Source organism: Oncorhynchus keta, chromosome 31 (genome assembly GCF_023373465.1).
Source record: "Oncorhynchus keta strain PuntledgeMale-10-30-2019 chromosome 31, Oket_V2, whole genome shotgun sequence".
Lineage (NCBI taxonomy): Eukaryota > Metazoa > Chordata > Actinopteri > Salmoniformes > Salmonidae > Oncorhynchus > Oncorhynchus keta.
The window spans coordinates 26,580,475-26,598,571 of NC_068451.1; the positions used below are offsets into that span (position 1 = coordinate 26,580,475).

At 50.1% G+C, this 18,097-nt stretch overlaps 1 protein-coding gene across 1 annotated transcript in view; it reads left to right on the forward strand.

Annotated features, from left to right (window-relative positions):
* Positions 1–18,045, forward strand: part of LOC118364629 (C-Jun-amino-terminal kinase-interacting protein 4-like) — a 29,709-nt gene extending 11,664 nt beyond the window's left edge. Inside the window, exons 17-28 of the mRNA XM_035746335.2 lie at positions 5,421–5,507; positions 5,613–5,660; positions 6,213–6,354; positions 6,562–6,604; positions 6,711–6,791; positions 6,932–6,999; positions 14,647–14,795; positions 14,882–15,053; positions 15,217–15,330; positions 15,436–15,534; positions 16,847–16,951; positions 17,027–18,045. Coding sequence (XP_035602228.2) covers positions 5,421–5,507; positions 5,613–5,660; positions 6,213–6,354; positions 6,562–6,604; positions 6,711–6,791; positions 6,932–6,999; positions 14,647–14,795; positions 14,882–15,053; positions 15,217–15,330; positions 15,436–15,534; positions 16,847–16,951; positions 17,027–17,136 — 1,218 coding nt within the window. The 3' untranslated portion in view covers positions 17,137–18,045. The remainder of the gene's footprint in view (positions 1–5,420; positions 5,508–5,612; positions 5,661–6,212; positions 6,355–6,561; positions 6,605–6,710; positions 6,792–6,931; positions 7,000–14,646; positions 14,796–14,881; positions 15,054–15,216; positions 15,331–15,435; positions 15,535–16,846; positions 16,952–17,026) is intronic.
* The last annotated feature ends 52 nt before the right edge of the window (positions 18,046–18,097 follow it).

Consider the following 18,097-nt stretch of genomic DNA (forward strand, 5'->3'; position numbering starts at 1 on the left):
AAATTTTGGCATCTTCAAGATTATTTAAGTCAAAACTGAATGTTCCTGAGTGGCCTAGTTAGAATTTTGTCTTGGTAAGCATCTCCAGTGTATATTTGGGCTTGTGTTTTAGGTTATTGTCTTGCTGAAAGGTGAATTTGTCTCCCAGTGTCTGTTGGAAATCAGACTAAGCCAGGTTTTCCTCTAGGATTTTGCCTGTGCTTAGCTCTATTACAAACATTTTTATCCTAAAAAACTCTGTAGTCCTTGCAGATGACAAGCATACCCATAACATGATGCAGCCACCACCATGCTTGAAAATATGAAGTGTTACTCCGTTATGTGTTGTTTTGGATTTGCCCCAAAACATAACGCTTCGTATTCAGAACAAAATATTAATTTCTTTGCCACATGTTTTCCAGTATTACTTTAGTGCCTTATAGCAAACAGGATGCATGTTTTGGACTATTTTTATTCTGTACAGGCTTCCTAATTTCTCTCTGTCATTTAGGTTAGTATTGTGGAGTAACTACAATGTTGTTAATCCATCTTCAGTTTTCTCCTATCACAGCCAGTAAATGTTTAAAATCACCATTGGCCTTGTGGTGAAATCCTTGAGCGGTTTCCTTCTCCTGCAACTGGGTGTATTGATACACCATCCAAAGTGTAATTAATAACTTCTCCATGCTCAGAGAGATGTTCAATGTCTGCTTTTTTGCCCTTCTTTGCGAGGCATTGGAAAAAATCCCTGGTCTTTGTGGTTGAATCGGTGCTTGAAATGCACTACTCTACTGAGGGACCTTCCAGATAATGTATGTGTATGTATCTGTATGTATCTGTATGAATGAGGTACAGAGATGGATTGGTCATTCAAAACAGAATTCACACAGAATGAATCCATTGCAAGTTGTGACTTGTTAAGTAACACTTTTACTTATTTAACTTATTTAGGCTTGCCATACCAAAGGGGTTGAATACATACAGTGGGGAGAACAAGTATTTGATACACTGCCAATTTTGCAGGTTTTCCTACTTACAAAGCATGTAGAGGTCTAATTTTTTATCATAGGTACACTTCAACTGTGAGAGACGGTATCTACAACAAAATCCAGAAAATCACATTGTATGATTTTAAAAAAAGTAATCCATTTGCATTTTATTGCATGACATAAGTATTTGATACATCAGAAAAGCAGAACTTAATACAGAATACAGAAACCTTTGCAATTACAGAGATCATAAGTTTCCTGTAGTTCTTGACCAGGTTTGCAAACACTGCAGCAGAGATTTTGGCCCAGTCCTCCATACAGACCTTCTCCAGATCCTTCAGGTTTTGGGTGCTGTCGCCACTCCTTAGTTGCCCTGGCTGTATGTTTCGGCTCGTTGTCATGCTGGAAGACCCAGCCACGACCCATCTTCAATGCTCTAACTGAGGGAAGGAGGTTGTTGGCCAAGATCTCGCTATACATGGCCCCATCCATCCTCCTGTCAATACGGTGCAGTCGTCCTGTCCCCTGCAGAAAAGCATCCCCAAAGAATGATGTTTCCACCTCCATGCTTCACGGTTGGGATGGTGTTCTTGGGGTTGTACTCATCCTTCTTCTTCCTCCAAACACAGCGAGTGGAGTTTAGACCAAAAATCTCTATTTTTGTCTCATCAGACCACATGACCTTCTCCCATTCCTCCTCTGGATCATCATTGGCAAACTTCAGACGGGCCTGGACATGCCCTGGCTTGAGCAGGGGGACCTTGCATGCGCTGCAGGATTTTAATCCATGACTGCGTAGTGTGTTACTAATGGTTTTCTTTGAGACTGGTCTCAGCTCTCTTCAGGTCATTGACCAGGTCCTGCCGTGTAGTTCTGGGCTGATCCCTTACCTTCCTCATGATCATTGATGCCCCATGAGGTGAAATCTTGCATGGAGCCCCAGACCGAGGGTGATTGACCATCATCTTGAACTTCTTCCATTTTCTAATAATTGCGCCAACAGTTGTTGCCTTCTCACCAAGCTGCTTGCCTATTGTCCTGTAGCCCATCCCAGCCTTGTGCAGGTCTACAATTTTATCCCTGACGTCCTTACACAGCTCTCTGGTCTTGGCCATTGTGGCGAGGTTGGAGTCTGTTTGATTGAGTGTGTGGACAGGTGTCTTTCATACAGCTAACGAGTTCAAACAGGTGCAGTTAATACAGGTAATGAGTGGAGAAACATTAACAGATCTGTGAGGGACGGAATTCTTATTGGTTGGTAGGTGATCAAATACTTATCATGCAATAAAATGCAAATTAATTACTTAAAAATCATACAATGTGATTTTCTGGATTTTTGTTTTAGATTCCATCTCTCACAGTTGAGGTATACCTATGATAACAATTACAGACCTCTACATGCTTTGTAAGTAGGTGTCACGCCTTGGTCATTGTATTTTGTGTTTTCGTTATATATTTGGTCAGGCCAGGGTGTGACATGGGTTTATGTTATTGTATTTTCGTATTGGGGTTTGTAGTATTTGGGATTGCGGCTGATTAGGGGTGTTGTATAGGCTTGGCTGCCTGAGGCGGTTCTCAATCAGAGTCTGGTGATTCTCGTTGTCTCTGATTGGGAACCGTATTTAGGTAGCCTGAGTTTCACTGTGTATTTCGTGGGTGATTGTTCCTGTCTCTGTGTAGTTTCACCAGATAGGCTGTAATTAGGTTTCACGGTCCGTTTGTTGTTTTGTATTGTATAGTTATTTCATGTATCGTCATTTCATTCATTAAAGAACCTGAGTAACAACCACGCTGCATTTCGGTCCGACTCTCTTTCGACAAACGAAGAACGCCGTTACAGAATCACCCACCACACACAGACCGAGTGGCGTGGTAACAGGCAGCGACAGCTGGGGCAGCAAAAGGAGGATGAATTATTCGGAGAATGGACATGGGAATACGTGTTGGATGGCAAAGGTTGTTACACTTGGGAGGAGATACTGGCCGGAAGAGATCGCCTCCCATGGGAACAGGTGTAGGCACTAAGGAGAGCAGAGGCAGCCGGAGATAGGAGCCGACGATACGAGGGAACACGGTTGGCAAGGAAGCCCGAAAAGCAACCCCTTGTTTATCGTGAGGAGCCAAGGAGGAGACCTGAACCAGAGCCGGTGTTAGAGGTGAGCGAAGCAGAGACTGTGAAGGAGTTAATGGGGAAGGTGGAGTGGAGAGTAATGAGGGAGTTGCTAGCTTGGTGCTTTAGGTACAAGATTCATCCGACGGAGCGTGTCGGGGATTTGATGGCACCTGGGTCAGCGCTCCATACTCGTCCTGAGGTGCGTGTTAGTCGGCTGGTGAAAAATGTGCCAGCCTCACGCACTAAGCCTCCTGTGTTCCTACCTAGCCTTCCACGTCCTGTGCCAGTCCTGCTCTCAGGCTCTCCAGTACACCTTCACGGTCCAGTCCATCCTGTGCCACCTTCACATACCAGTCCTCCGGTAGCAGCTCCCCGCACCAGGCTTCCTGTGCGTGTCCTCGATCCTGTAGCACCAGTTCCAGCACCACGCACCAGGCCTTCTGTGCGCCTCGCCTGTTCAGCACAGCCAGAGCCTTCATTCCCTCCTGCACTACTGGAGTCTCCTGTCTGTTCAGCGCTATCAGAGCCTTCCTTCCCTCCTGCGCTGTCGGAGTCTCCCGCCTGTTCAGCGCTATCAGAGCCTTCCTCCTCTACAGCGCTGCTGGAGCCTCCTGCCTGTTCGGAGCAGCCTGAGCTGTCAGTCTGCAAGGAGCTGCCAGTCTGCAAGGAGCTGCCAGTCTGCAAGGAGCTGCCAGTCTGCAAGGAGCTGCCAGTCTGTAAGGTGCTGTCAGCCTACATGGAGCAGTCAGAGCTGTCAGCCTGCATGGAGCAGTCAGAGCTGTCAGTCTGCATAAAGCAGCCAGAGCTGTCAGCCTGCATGGAGCAGTCAAAGCTGTCAGTCTGTTCGAAGCAGCCAGAGCTGTCAGCCTGCATGGAGCTGCCAGAGCTGTCAGTCTGCAAGGAGCTGTAAGTCTGCATAGAGCAGCTAGATCCGCCAGTCAGCCATGATCTTCCAGATCTGCCAGTCAACCAGTCTCTTCCAGATCTGCCAGTCAACCAGTCTCTTCCAGATCTGCCAGTCAACCAGTCTCTTCCAGATCTGCCAGTCAACCAGTCTCTGCCAGTCTCTTCCAGATCTGCTAGTCAACCAGAATCTTCCAGATCCGCCAGCCAGCCAGGATCTACCGGAGCCTACTACCTGCCTGAGCTTCCTCTCAGTACTTCCTCTCAGTACTGGGCTTCCTCTCAGTACTGGGCTTCCTCTCAGTACTGGGCTTCCTCTCAGTACTGGGCTTTCTCTCAGTACTGGGCTGCCCCTCAGTTCCGGGCTGCCCCTCAGTTCCGGGCTGCCCCTCAGTTCCGGGCTGCCCCTCAGTTCCGGGCTGCCCCTCGGTCTCGAGCTGCCCCTCGGTCCCGAGCTGCCCCTCAGTTCAGTGGGGTTCTGGGTGAGGACTATTAGGCCATGGTCGGCGGCGAGGGTGGATTATCCCAGGACGCGAAGGGGAGGAACTATGACTTTAATGGAGTGGGGTCCACGTCCCGAGCCGGAACCGCCACCATGGACAGACGCCCACCCGGACCCTCCCTATGGTTTTGAGGTGCGTCCGGTAGTCCGCACCTTAGGGGGGGGGGGTTCTGTCACGCCTTGGTCATTGTATTTTGTGTTTTCGTTATATATTTGGTCAGGCCAGGGTGTGACATGGGTTTATGTTATTGTATTTTCGTATTGGGGTTTGTAGTATTTGGGATCGCGGCTGATTAGGGGTGTTGTATAGGCTTGGCTGCCTGAGGTGGTTCTCAATCAGAGTCAGGTGATTCTCGTTGTCTCTGATTGGGAACCGTATTTAGGTAGCCTGAGTTTCACTGTGTATTTCGTGGGTGATTGTTCCTGTCTCTGTGTAGTTTCACCAGATAGGCTGTAATTAGGTTTCACGGTCCGTTTGTTGTTTTGTATTGTATAGTTATTTCATGTATCGTCATTTCATTCATTAAAGAACATGAGTAACAACCACGCTGCATTTCGGTCCGACTCTCTTTCGACAAACGAAGAACGCCGTTACAGTAGGAAAACCTGCAAAATCGGCAGTGTCAAATACTTGTTCTCCTCACTGTATAAACTCAAGACATTTCAGCTTTTCATTTTTTATTTATTTGCATAATTCCACTGTGACATGGGGTATTATGTGTAGATCAGTGACACACAATCTCAATTGAATCCATTTTAAATTCAGGCAGTAACCCAACAAAATGTGGAAAAATTCAAGGGGTGTGAATACTTTCTGAAGGCACTGTAGGTTAACACAATATTTTCTTCAGAGGTGAAAATACTTACACAGACTGTGGAAGTAGACTCAAACCTTATTCTGGTACATACAGTAGATTGTGTGGGATTATTGCAGGATTCCTCAGAGCCGACCCCTGAGCCCAAAGATGTGCCTGTGCTAGTGCAGCTCAGACTACTGGACCAGAGAGATTCTACAGCCAAGGTAGGACATACTATTCAGAAACATGTCTACAGTCAGTGCTATGGTTTTTAACCCAGACCGTCTTTTCCCAGAAGACAGTCCATAACTTGTGTTTTCTCTCTGTAGCTAAACTGTGCTGTTGCTGTCACACCTGAGATCTCAGGCGAGACAACGGTAAGGTGGTCATTACCATCAAATTACTAGTTCTAGTCACAGTAACTACCACTTGCAGTACCATCTAACAACAATTTTCAGACCATGTCATGCCAATGGTTTCCTCAATGCCAAATCGACCAACTAGCTCTTACTGGCACTTCTTGTAGATCTGGGAGGTTTGATAGGTAGAATCAATATGGTAGTAGCTCCATGTCCATTGACAGGCTAGATGGAACCATGTTGTTTAGCATACTGTTTACACCCATCCACACCTTTTTAGGTCTCCACACATATGCCTAGTCGGTAGGGGTTAGGGCAGTGTTTCCCCAGCTCGGTCCTGGGGACTCCAAGGTGTTTCGGTTTTTGCCCTAGCACCACACAGCTGATTCAAATGATCAACTCATCACTAAGCTTTGATTATATGAATCCGCTGTGCGGTGCTAGGGCAAAAACCAAAACGTGCACCCCTTGGAATCTCCAGGACCGAGTTTGGGAAACACTGGGCTAGGGGTTGATCTGTCATTTTTCAGTAGTAGGCATCACTCCTCTCTCTTCCATCCACTCTGTCAGTGTGCTGTGTGGGTGGTCTCTGGTCCCGCCTCCAGTAGTGATGTCACAGTGATCAACCCTGCACGGTCCAATACGGTGCTGGATCAGTTCAGCCTCCCGCCCACCTCGCCCGCCCTATGCATCTGTGCTGTGCCCCCTACTGGTCAGTGCTATCTATTACTCTCCCGGTAAAAGGTACCTTTAGGCACAGATCTAGGATCAGCTTACCAATTTTAGATTTCTGTAGACTTGTTAACCATAGCCACCATCATTTCCAAATCATTACTCAACTAGTTATTTCCATTAACAATGCTTTAAACACTGGCAATGCTATCAGCTTACCGTCTCTGTTCTGTTTCTGTGTCATCAGGTGAGACCTCAGGAACTGTGTGGATTGGAACTCAGGAAGGAAGGTGAGGTGTGGAGATCAGAACCATGCTGTTCCATGATAATGTTAAACAATTGACAGTTGCTCATTCTCCCTCTCTCCTCTCTTTTTCTTTTTTCCTCCATTCCCAGTGTATTGGTCCACTCCGCGTCCACAGCTAGGAGGCGCTGTCTGCAGTCTATCTCTCTGTCTGAGGGTGTGCACTCTCTCACGTGAGTACTCCTGTACCCAGTCCGATATAGACCATGAGCCCCTACAGTTGGACACTTGGATGACTCGATCTGAAAGGATAATTGTGTAGCAGTTTGAATATTGCTTTATTTATGTTTACTTTCAACTCTAAACCTTTCAGGTATTCACATGGTCAAGTCATTGCTGGATTAGCCAATGGGACGCTTGCATTCTTCTCGCACAACCCAGGTAATTCCCCCTCTCAGGCTACTGTCAGGATCAGGTCAGGCTACTGTCAGGATCAGGTCAGGCTACTGTCAGGATCAGGTCAGGCTACTGTCAGGATCCGGTCAGGCTACTGTCAGGATCCGGTCAGGCTACTGTCAGGATCCGGTCAGGCTACTGTCAGGATCCGGTCAGGCTACTGTCAGGATCCGGTCAGGCTACTGTCAGGATCAGGTCAGGCTACTGTCAGGATCAGGTCAGGCTACTGTCAGGATCAGGTCAGGCTACTGTCAGGATCCGGTCAGGCTACTGTCAGGATCAGGTCAGGCTACTGTCAGGATCCGGTCAGGCTACTGTCAGGATCAGGTCAGGCTACTGTCAGGATCAGGTCAGGCTACTGTCAGGATCAGATCAGGCTATGGTCGGGATCAGGTCAGGCTACTGTCAGGTCAGGCTCCTGTCAAGATCAGGTCAGGCTACTGTCAGGATCAGGTCAGGATCAGGTCAGGCTACTGTCAGGATCAGGTCAGGCTCCTGTCAGGATCAGGTCAGGCTCCTGTCAGGATCAGGTCAGGCTCCTGTCAGGATCAGGTCAGGCTACTGTCAGGATCAGGTCAGGCTCCTGTCAGGATCAGGTCAGGCCACTGTCAGGATCAGGTCAGGCCACTGTCAGGATCAGGTCAGGCTACTGTCAGGATCAGGTCAGGCTACTGTCAGGATCAGGTCAGGCTACTGTCAGGATCAGGTCAGGCTCCTGTCAGGGTCAGGTCAGGCTCCTGTCAGGGTCAGGTCAGGCTCCTGTCAGGGTCAGGTCAGGCTCCTGTCAGGGTCAGGTCAGGCTCCTGTCAGGGTCAGGTCAGGCTCCTGTCAGGATCAGGTCAGGCTCCTGTCAGGATCAGGTCAGGCTCCTGTCAGGATCAGGTCAGGCTACTGTCAGGATCAGGTCAGGCTACTGTCAGGATCAGGTCAGGCTACTGTCAGGATCCGGTCAGGCTACTGTCAGGATCAGGTCAGGCTCCTGTCAGGATCAGGTCAGGCTCCTGTCAGGATCCGGTCAGGCTCCTGTCAGGATCCGGTCAGGCTCCTGTCAGGATCAGGTCAGGCTCCTGTCAGGATCAGGTCAGGCTACTGTCAGGATCCGGTCAGGCTACTGTCAGGCTACTGTCAGGATCAGATCAGGCTACTGTCAGGATCAGATCAGGCTACTGTTAGGATCAGGTCAGGCTACTGTCAGGATCAGGTCAGGCTACTGTCAGGATCCGGTCAGGCTACTGTCAGGATCCGGTCAGGCTACTGTCAGGATCCGGTCAGGCTACTGTCAGGATCAGGTCAGGCTACTGTCAGGATCAGGTCAGGCTACTGTCAGGATCAGGTCAGGCTACTGTCAGGATCCGGTCAGGCTACTGTCAGGATCCGGTCAGGCTACTGTCAGGATCCGGTCAGGCTACTGTCAGGATCCGGTCAGGCTACTGTCAGGCTACTGTCAGGATCAGATCAGGCTACTGTCAGGATCAGATCAGGCTACTGTTAGGATCAGGTCAGGCTACTGTCAGGATCAGGTCAGGCTACTGTCAGGTCAGGCTCCTGTCAAGATCAGGTCAGGCTACTGTCAGGATCAGGTCAGGATCAGGTCAGGCTACTGTCAGGATCAGGTCAGGCTCCTGTCAGGATCAGGTCAGGCCACTGTCAGGATCAGGTCAGGCCACTGTCAGGATCAGGTCAGGCCACTGTCAGGATCAGGTCAGGCCACTGTCAGGATCAGGTCAGGCCACTGTCAGGATCAGGTCAGGCCACTGTCAGGATCAGGTCAGGCTCCTGTCAGGATCAGGTCAGGCTACTGTCAGGATCAGGTCAGGCTACTGTCAGGATCAGGTCAGGCTACTGTCAGGATCCGGTCAGGCTACTGTCAGGATCACAGGCTACTGTCAGGATCCGGTCAGGCTACTGTCAGGATCCGGTCAGGCTACTGTCAGGATCGGTCAGGCTACTGTCAGGATCAGGTCAGGCTCCTGTCAGGATCAGGTCAGGCTCCTGTCAGGATCAGGTCAGGATCCTGTCAGGCTCTGTCAGGATCAGGTCAGGCTCCTGTCAGGATCAGGTCAGGCTCCTGTCAGGATCAGGTCAGGCTACTGTCAGGATCAGGTCAGGCTACTGTCAGGATCAGGTCAGGCTACTGTCAGGATCAGGTCAGGCTACTGTCAGGATCCGGTCAGGCTACTGTCAGGATCCGGTCAGGCTACTGTCAGGATCCGGTCAGGCTACTGTCAGGATCCGGTCAGGCTACTGTCAGGATCCGGTCAGGCTACTGTCAGGATCCGGTCAGGCTACTGTCAGGATCCGGTCAGGCTACTGTCAGGATCAGGTCAGGCTACTGTCAGGATCAGGTCAGGCTACTGTCAGGATCAGGTCAGGCTACTGTCAGGATCCGGTCAGGCTACTGTCAGGATCAGGTCAGGCTACTGTCAGGATCAGATCAGGCTACTGTCAGGATCAGATCAGGCTACTGTTAGGATCAGGTCAGGCTACTGTCAGGATCAGGTCAGGCTACTGTCAGGTCAGGCTCCTGTCAAGATCAGGTCAGGCTACTGTCAGGATCAGGTCAGGATCAGGTCAGGCTACTGTCAGGATCAGGTCAGGCTCCTGTCAGGCTCCTGTCAGGATCAGGTCAGGCTCCTGTCAGGGTCAGGTCAGGCTACTGTCAGGATCATGTCAGGCTCCTGTCAGGATCAGGTCAGGCTCCTGTCAGGATCAGGTCAGGCCACTGTCAGGATCAGGTCAGGCCACTGTCAGGATCAGGTCAGGCCACTGTCAGGATCAGGTCAGGCCACTGTCAGGATCAGGTCAGGCCACTGTCAGGATCAGGTCAGGCCACTGTCAGGATCAGGTCAGGCTCCTGTCAGGATCAGGTCAGGCTACTGTCAGGATCAGGTCAGGCTACTGTCAGGATCCGGTCAGGCTACTGTCAGGATCCGGTCAGGCTACTGTCAGGATCCGGTCAGGCTCCTGTCAGGATCCGGTCAGGCTCCTGTCAGGATCCGGTCAGGCTCCTGTCAGGATCCGGTCAGGCTCCTGTCAGGATCAGGTCAGGCTCCTGTCAGGATCAGGTCAGGCTCCTGTCAGGATCAGGTCAGGATCAGGTCAGGCTCCTGTCAGGATCAGGTCAGGCTCCTGTCAGGATCAGGTCAGGCTCCTGTCAGGATCAGGTCAGGCTACTGTCAGGATCAGGTCAGGCTACTGTCAGGATCCGGTCAGGCTACTGTCAGGATCCGGTCAGGCTACTGTCAGGATCCGGTCAGGCTACTGTCAGGATCAGGTCAGGCTACTGTCAGGATCAGGTCAGGCTACTGTCAGGCTACTGTCAGGATCAGATCAGGCTACTGTCAGGATCAAATCAGGCTATGGTCAGGATCAGGTCAGGCTACTGTCAGGTCAGGCTCCTGTCAAGATCAGGTCAGGCTACTGTCAGGATCAGGTCAGGCTACTGTCAGGATCAGGTCAGGCTACTGTCAGGATCAGGTCAGGCTCCTGTCAGGATCAGGTCAGGCTCCTGTCAGGATCAGGTCAGGCTCCTGTCAGGATCAGGTCAGGCTCCTGTCAGGATCAGGTCAGGCTCCTGTCAGGATCAGGTCAGGCTCCTGTCAGGATCAGGTCAGGCCACTGTCAGGATCAGGTCAGGCCACTGTCAGGATCAGGTCAGGCCACTGTCAGGATCAGGTCAGGCTACTGTCAGGATCAGGTCAGGCTACTGTCAGGATCAGGTCAGGCTACTGTCAGGATCAGGTCAGGCTACTGTCAGGATCAGGTCAGGCTACTGTCAGGATCAGGTCAGGCTACTGTCAGGATCAGGTCAGGCTACTGTCAGGATCAGGTCAGGCTCCTGTCAGGATCAGGTCAGGCTACTGTCAGGATCAGGTCAGGCTACTGTCAGGATCAGGTCAGGCTCCTGTCAGGATCCGGTCAGGCTCCTGTCAGGATCCGGTCAGGCTCCTGTCAGGATCAGGTCAGGCTCCTGTCAGGATCAGGTCAGGCTACTGTCAGGATCAGGTCAGGCTACTGTCAGGATCCGGTCAGGCTACTGTCAGGATCCGGTCAGGCTACTGTCAGGCTACTGTCAGGATCCTGTCAGGCTACTGTCAGGATCCTGTCAGGCTACTGTCAGGCTACTGTCAGGATCCGGTCAGGCTACTGTCAGGATCCGGTCAGGCTACTGTCAGGATCCGGTCAGGCTACTGTCAGGATCCGGTCAGGCTACTGTCAGGATCCGGTCAGGCTACTGTCAGGATCCGGTCAGGCTACTGTCAGGCTACTGTCAGGATCAGATCAGGCTACTGTCAGGATCAGATCAGGCTACTGTCAGGATCAGGTCAGGCTACTGTCAGGATCAGATCAGGCTATGGTCAGGATCAGGTCAGGCTCCTGTCAGGATCAGGTCAGGCTCCTGTCAGGGTCAGGTCAGGCTCCTGTCAGGGTCAGGTCAGGCTCCTGTCAGGATCAGGTCAGGCTCCTGTCAGGATCAGGTCAGGCTCCTGTCAGGATCAGGTCAGGCTCCTGTCAGGATCAGGTCAGGCTCCTGTCAGGATCCGGTCAGGCTACTGTCAGGATCCTACTGGTCAGGCTACTGTCAGGATCCGGTCAGGCTACTGTCAGGATCCGGTCAGGCTACTGTCAGGATCCGGTCAGGCTACTGTCAGGATCCGGTCAGGCTACTGTCAGGATCCGGTCAGGCTACTGTCAGGATCCGGTCAGGCTACTGTCAGGATCCGATCAGGCTACTGTCAGGATCCGATCAGGCTACTGTCAGGATCCGATCAGGCTACTGTCAGGATCAGGTCAGGCTCCTGTCAGGATTAGGTCAGGCTCCTGTCAGGATCAGGTCAGGCTCCTGTCAGGATCAGGTCAGGATCAGGTCAGGCTCCTGCCAGGATCAGGTCAGGCCACTGTCAGGATCAGGTCAGGCTCCTGTCAGGATCAGGTCAGGCTCCTGTCAGGATCAGGTCAGGCTACTGTCAGGATCAGGTCAGGCCACTGTCAGGATCAGGTCAGGCCACTGTCAGGATCAGGTCAGGCCACTGTCAGGATCAGGTCAGGCCACTGTCAGGATCAGGTCAGGCTCCTGTCAGGATCAGGTCAGGCTCCTGTCAGGATCAGGTCAGGCTCCTGTCAGGATCAGGTCAGGCTCCTGTCAGGATCAGGTCAGGCTCCTGTCAGGATCAGGTCAGGCTCCTGTCAGGATCAGGTCAGGCTCCTGTCAGGATCAGGTCAGGCTACTGTCAGGATCAGGTCAGGCCACTGTCAGGATCAGGTCAGGCCACTGTCAGGATCAGGTCAGGCCACTGTCAGGATCAGGTCAGGCCACTGTCAGGATCAGGTCAGGCCACTGTCAGGATCAGGTCAGGCTCCTGTCAGGATCAGGTCAGGCTCCTGTCAGGATTAGGTCAGGCTCCTGTCAGGATCAGGTCAGGCCACTGTCAGGATCAGGTCAGGATCAGGTCAGGCTCCTGCCAGGATCAGGTCAGGCCACTGTCAGGATCAGGTCAGGCTCCTGTCAGGATCAGGTCAGGCTCCTGTCAGGATCAGGTCAGGCTACTGTCAGGATCAGGTCAGGCCACTGTCAGGATCAGGTCAGGCCACTGTCAGGATCAGGTCAGGCCACTGTCAGGATCAGGTCAGGCTCCTGTCAGGATCAGGTCAGGCTCCTGTCAGGATCAGGTCAGGCTCCTGTCAGGATCAGGTCAGGCTCCTGTCAGGATCAGGTCAGGCTCCTGTCAGGATCAGGTCAGGCTCCTGTCAGGATCAGGTCAGGCTCCTGTCAGGATCAGGTCAGGCTACTGTCAGGATCAGGTCAGGCTCCTGTCAGGATCCGGTCAGGCTCCTGTCAGGATCCGGTCAGGCTCCTGTCAGGATCAGGTCAGGCTCCTGTCAGGATCAGGTCAGGCTCCTGTCAGGATCAGGTCAGGCTACTGTCAGGATCAGGTCAGGCTACTGTCAGGATCCGGTCAGGCTACTGTCAGGCTACTGTCAGGATCCTGTCAGGCTACTGTCAGGATCCTGTCAGGCTACTGTCAGGCTACTGTCAGGATCCGGTCAGGCTACTGTCAGGATCCGGTCAGGCTACTGTCAGGATCCGGTCAGGCTACTGTCAGGATCCGGTCAGGCTACTGTCAGGATCCGGTCAGGCTACTGTCAGGATCCGGTCAGGCTACTGTCAGGCTACTGTCAGGATCAGATCAGGCTACTGTCAGGATCAGATCAGGCTACTGTCAGGATCAGGTCAGGCTACTGTCAGGATCAGATCAGGCTACGGTCAGGATCAGGTCAGGCTCCTGTCAGGATCAGGTCAGGCTCCTGTCAGGGTCAGGTCAGGCTCCTGTCAGGATCAGGTCAGGCTCCTGTCAGGATCAGGTCAGGCTCCTGTCAGGATCAGGTCAGGCTCCTGTCAGGATCAGGTCAGGCTCCTGTCAGGATCCGGTCAGGCTACTGTCAGGATCCGGTCAGGCTACTGTCAGGATCCGGTCAGGCTACTGTCAGGATCCGGTCAGGCTACTGTCAGGATCCGGTCAGGCTACTGTCAGGATCCGGTCAGGCTACTGTCAGGATCCGGTCAGGCTACTGTCAGGATCCGATCAGGCTACTGTCAGGATCCGATCAGGCTACTGTCAGGATCCGATCAGGCTACTGTCAGGATCCGATCAGGCTACTGTCAGGATCAGGTCAGGCTCCTGTCAGGATTAGGTCAGGCTCCTGTCAGGATCAGGTCAGGCTCCTGTCAGGATCAGGTCAGGATCAGGTCAGGCTCCTGCCAGGATCAGGTCAGGCCACTGTCAGGATCAGGTCAGGCTCCTGTCAGGATCAGGTCAGGCTCCTGTCAGGATCAGGTCAGGCTACTGTCAGGATCAGGTCAGGCCACTGTCAGGATCAGGTCAGGCCACTGTCAGGATCAGGTCAGGCCACTGTCAGGATCAGGTCAGGCCACTGTCAGGATCAGGTCAGGCTCCTGTCAGGATCAGGTCAGGCTCCTGTCAGGATCAGGTCAGGCTCCTGTCAGGATCAGGTCAGGCTCCTGTCAGGATCAGGTCAGGCTCCTGTCAGGATCAGGTCAGGCTCCTGTCAGGATCAGGTCAGGCTCCTGTCAGGATCAGGTCAGGCTACTGTCAGGATCAGGTCAGGCCACTGTCAGGATCAGGTCAGGCCACTGTCAGGATCAGGTCAGGCCACTGTCAGGATCAGGTCAGGCCACTGTCAGGATCAGGTCAGGCCACTGTCAGGATCAGGTCAGGCTCCTGTCAGGCTACTGTCAGGATCAGGTCAGGCTCCTGTCAGGATCAGGTCAGGCCACTGTCAGGATCATATCAGTGCGTATGAAGGAAAGGAGGGAAGAAGTGGTACCATTTAAGTTTGAGATACGATGGTTCTTGCTAGAAGGGATACAGTTTATGTCAGAATGGACTTTTTGTAACAGGTTAGGAGAACTTACGGGTTAAGAGAATTAGCATAGCCGGTTAGGATAATAAAGTTAAGTTTTAGAGAAGGGTTAGGGTTAGCTAAAATGCAAAAATATATATATATATATTTTGACGTCAATTTGACAAACTTCATACCATCTATCCATGACCAGATACAACCTGTGATTGTAAAAGACTAATGATGACTAATCATCACTATATTTGACAGGTGGGTGGAATCTCCAATCACATGAGGTTTTGCCTCTGGGATCAACTCCACTGCAGCCCATTCGCTGTTGCCTAGCGAAGGGGGCGGGCTTATGGGTAGGATACTGGAATCGGGTTCATGTGGTCAATGTCGAGAATAGAAAAGTGGAGGTAAGAGAACCTGAAAATATTGTGTGTGTGAATTCAGAATGGTTTGCACTTTGTATTATTTTGTCTATTTCCCACCTCTCTTTCAGCAAACTTTAACCGTCTCGGAGCGCAGTGAGCAGCAGGTGCGTTTCCTGTGTGCGGCAGGAAGTGGTGTGTGGACGTCCTGCCGGCTCGACCCTACACTCAGGCTTTTTGATTGGTCCACTGGCCGTCCCCTGCAGGATGTGGATCTGACCCCTCTGGTCACCAAAACACTGGGTAGGAGCATAAACAGGATTCTCAGTTCATTAATCTGTTAATGTTTTATATTGCTGATGTGAGCATGTAATGGCCCACATATAAGTTAATGTATAACTTTGAATTAATTTTCTTCAATTTTGCTTAATAAGTTCCTGACTGTTTGGCTCTCTGTCTCCTCCAGGCCCTGCCTTCTTGTCTCTCTCTCCGCTCCAGATCTCGTCCCTCACCTTCATCTCTGGCCGGCTGTGGGTGGGAACAGGAAGTGGCGCCATCTTCTCCATCCCTGTGTCTCTCAGTGAGTGCTGACCACTGAGACCCAGGGGTCAACAACAGAATGACCTGAGAGATAATGCCCTTACACTGGTCACATCTCAATTGTCTTCTTCTCTGCGTTCCATAGGTTCAGAGTCTGCCTCTATACCATACTGCTTTTTGACGGCGGCACAACTGTGTTACCATGGACACCGCCAGGCTGTCAAGTTCATCATTGCTGCACCTGGTGAAAATCTCTTATTGTTGTTCATTCATTCACTGTTGTGAAACAATGCAGTTATTCTATAGCGGGGCTATTCAACTGGCGGCCCACGGCCCATATCCGGCCCATTTATTAATTTACCCTGGCCCTTTGATCAATTCTAAACATTAATCAAAGATCTGCAACAAAAACAACTAAAAAATCTGACGTTCAGTCTGAAAATGACAAGCACTATAGTGGTTGTCTATAGTGTAGTTTCTAGTGTTTTTTGTGGTTTCTAGTGTTTTTTGTGGTTTCTAGTGTTTTTTTGTGGTTTCTAGCGCCTATGTGGCATGTTGATCATTTTTTCTTTATATTAATTTGTCTCTAGTGTTTGAACGGTTTAAGCTACAACATATTATGACCCCATTCCTGAAAGCTACGACTCTCAGGAACACTATGTGCCTTCTGTTTCCCTCTCTGATGCTCACAGGAACTTGTTAGAAGGGAGTGGGACAAATAAATGCACCTAATGACCGTGAGAAATTAATTCAAAGCTTCCGTCCCTCAGACTGGAATTTGGCATCACCTGATTTGACAAATCTTTGTGTTCTTTATTAAGATGCCTAGTTTTCAGTTTTTAAAATAACCTAATTACATTTAAGAAGCTTTTAATAGTTAAAATAATGAGAAAGTGTTGTGACTTCCTTTTCAATGATGAGCGTTTTTGGGCTGCACCTCAACTCACGTTGGTTGAGCGCCCTCCACTTCTTTCCTAATTACTTTTACATTTACATTACATTTAAGTCATTTAGCAGACGCTCTTATCCAGAGCGACTTACAAATTGGTGCATACACCTTATGACAACCAGTGGAACAGCCACTTGCATCTAAATCTTGTTGGGGGGGGTGAGAAGGATTACTTACCCTTACTTACCCTATCCTAGGTATTCCTTGAAGAGGTGGGGTTTCAGGTGTCTCCCCGGAAGGTGGTGATTGGCAACATTTAATTTGAATTAAAGTGCTTTATTGGTCATGTGCGTTGCTTTTTTTATACAGTTCCTCCGAACATTAATTGCATGTGGAAAATGTCCATCCCCCTTGCAATTAACCTTTTTACATCTGTCCCCAGTAGGAATATAGTTGAATAGCCCTGTTCTACAGTATTAAATGCTATGCAGTTATTGCATAGTTATTAAAAATTATTATATTGTGATACTATGTAGTTATTACATAGTTATTAGGCAGTATTATATAGTGCTACTATGCAGTTATTGCATAGTTATTCGGTAGTATTATATTGTGATACTATGCCGTTATTACATGGTTATTAGTATTCTATATCTGTGTTCCCCAGGCTGTGTGACCAGCTCCTCTACAATAGGAGGCGGTGCTGTAACTCTAGTCTCTACCTCTCAACTCATTCTCAGTGGAGGAGAGGGCTACATCAACTTCCGTATCGGTGAGTTGAGGACATCACGTGGTTGTCATTAGAGTGGTTGTCTGACTGACTCTGTCTCCCTCTTACCTTTTCCAGGGGACGACGCGAATGACGGCGCACCCGAAGCTGCTCCACTGCGATCAGACCGCAGTCACATGATCATCTGGCAGAGCCCAACCCCCTCCCTGCCCAGCTCCGCCCTTTGACCACACCCACATCCAGTCTAGAATTAGTCAGAGATGTCATACAAGAGACCAGGAAGTACAAATGGGAGCCATGTTTTAATGGGCTTCATTCACTAGGAGTTCCATTTGGATTTTTGTTCTAGAATCTTGGGATTAAATTAAGACATCACAGCTTAATCCTTCTTGTCTCACTCTGTTATTCAGTTGCTACCCTCATCCCCTTGACTAAACCTTTCACCTGGTTAAGCCAGTCTCCTCTGTGTGCCTTAATATGATTTGACAATCATTGCTGTGAGATTGGTCATTGTACAATGTTTTGTGTTTTTTTGTGAAACGTTTCCTCATTATGGTAATCATATATGGGCGGCAGGTAGCCTAGCTGCGTTGGGCCAGTAACCCAAAGATCGCTGGTTTGAAAACCCGAGCCGACTAGGTCAAAAATCGGTCTGTGCACATGATGAGCAAGGCACTTAACCCTATTTTCTCCTGTGAATCACTCTGGATAAGAGCGTCTGCTAAATGACTCAAATGTAAATATCATCATCACTGTATTTTACAGTAAGAGTCTTGACTTTAGGTTATCAGTCAGTATTTTACAGTAAGAGTCTCTTACTTTTGGTTGGTTAGTTAAGAATGGTTAGGGTTTGTTTTTACCACAAAACATGCACACTCCGATTCATATCATCATTCCATGATGTTTGATCAAACTTGTTTACATTGATACTGAGATGTAGCTGCTGGGTTCCTAGTAACTATTGTTGCATAAGACCCTGGCCTTCAGTTCCCATGCTGGGTAAATCTACAGCGTAATTGCACTTTATTATCATCTCTCTCTCTCTCTGTGTGTGTGTCAAATCTTTTGAAATGATTGGCTAATCCTCTTGAAGATTCTAGAAAAATAAACTGCTAGTATTTCTCCCAGAGAAAATATCTTATGTCTGCTCGTCATGACCTTTGTGAAACACATGATTTTTTAATGTTT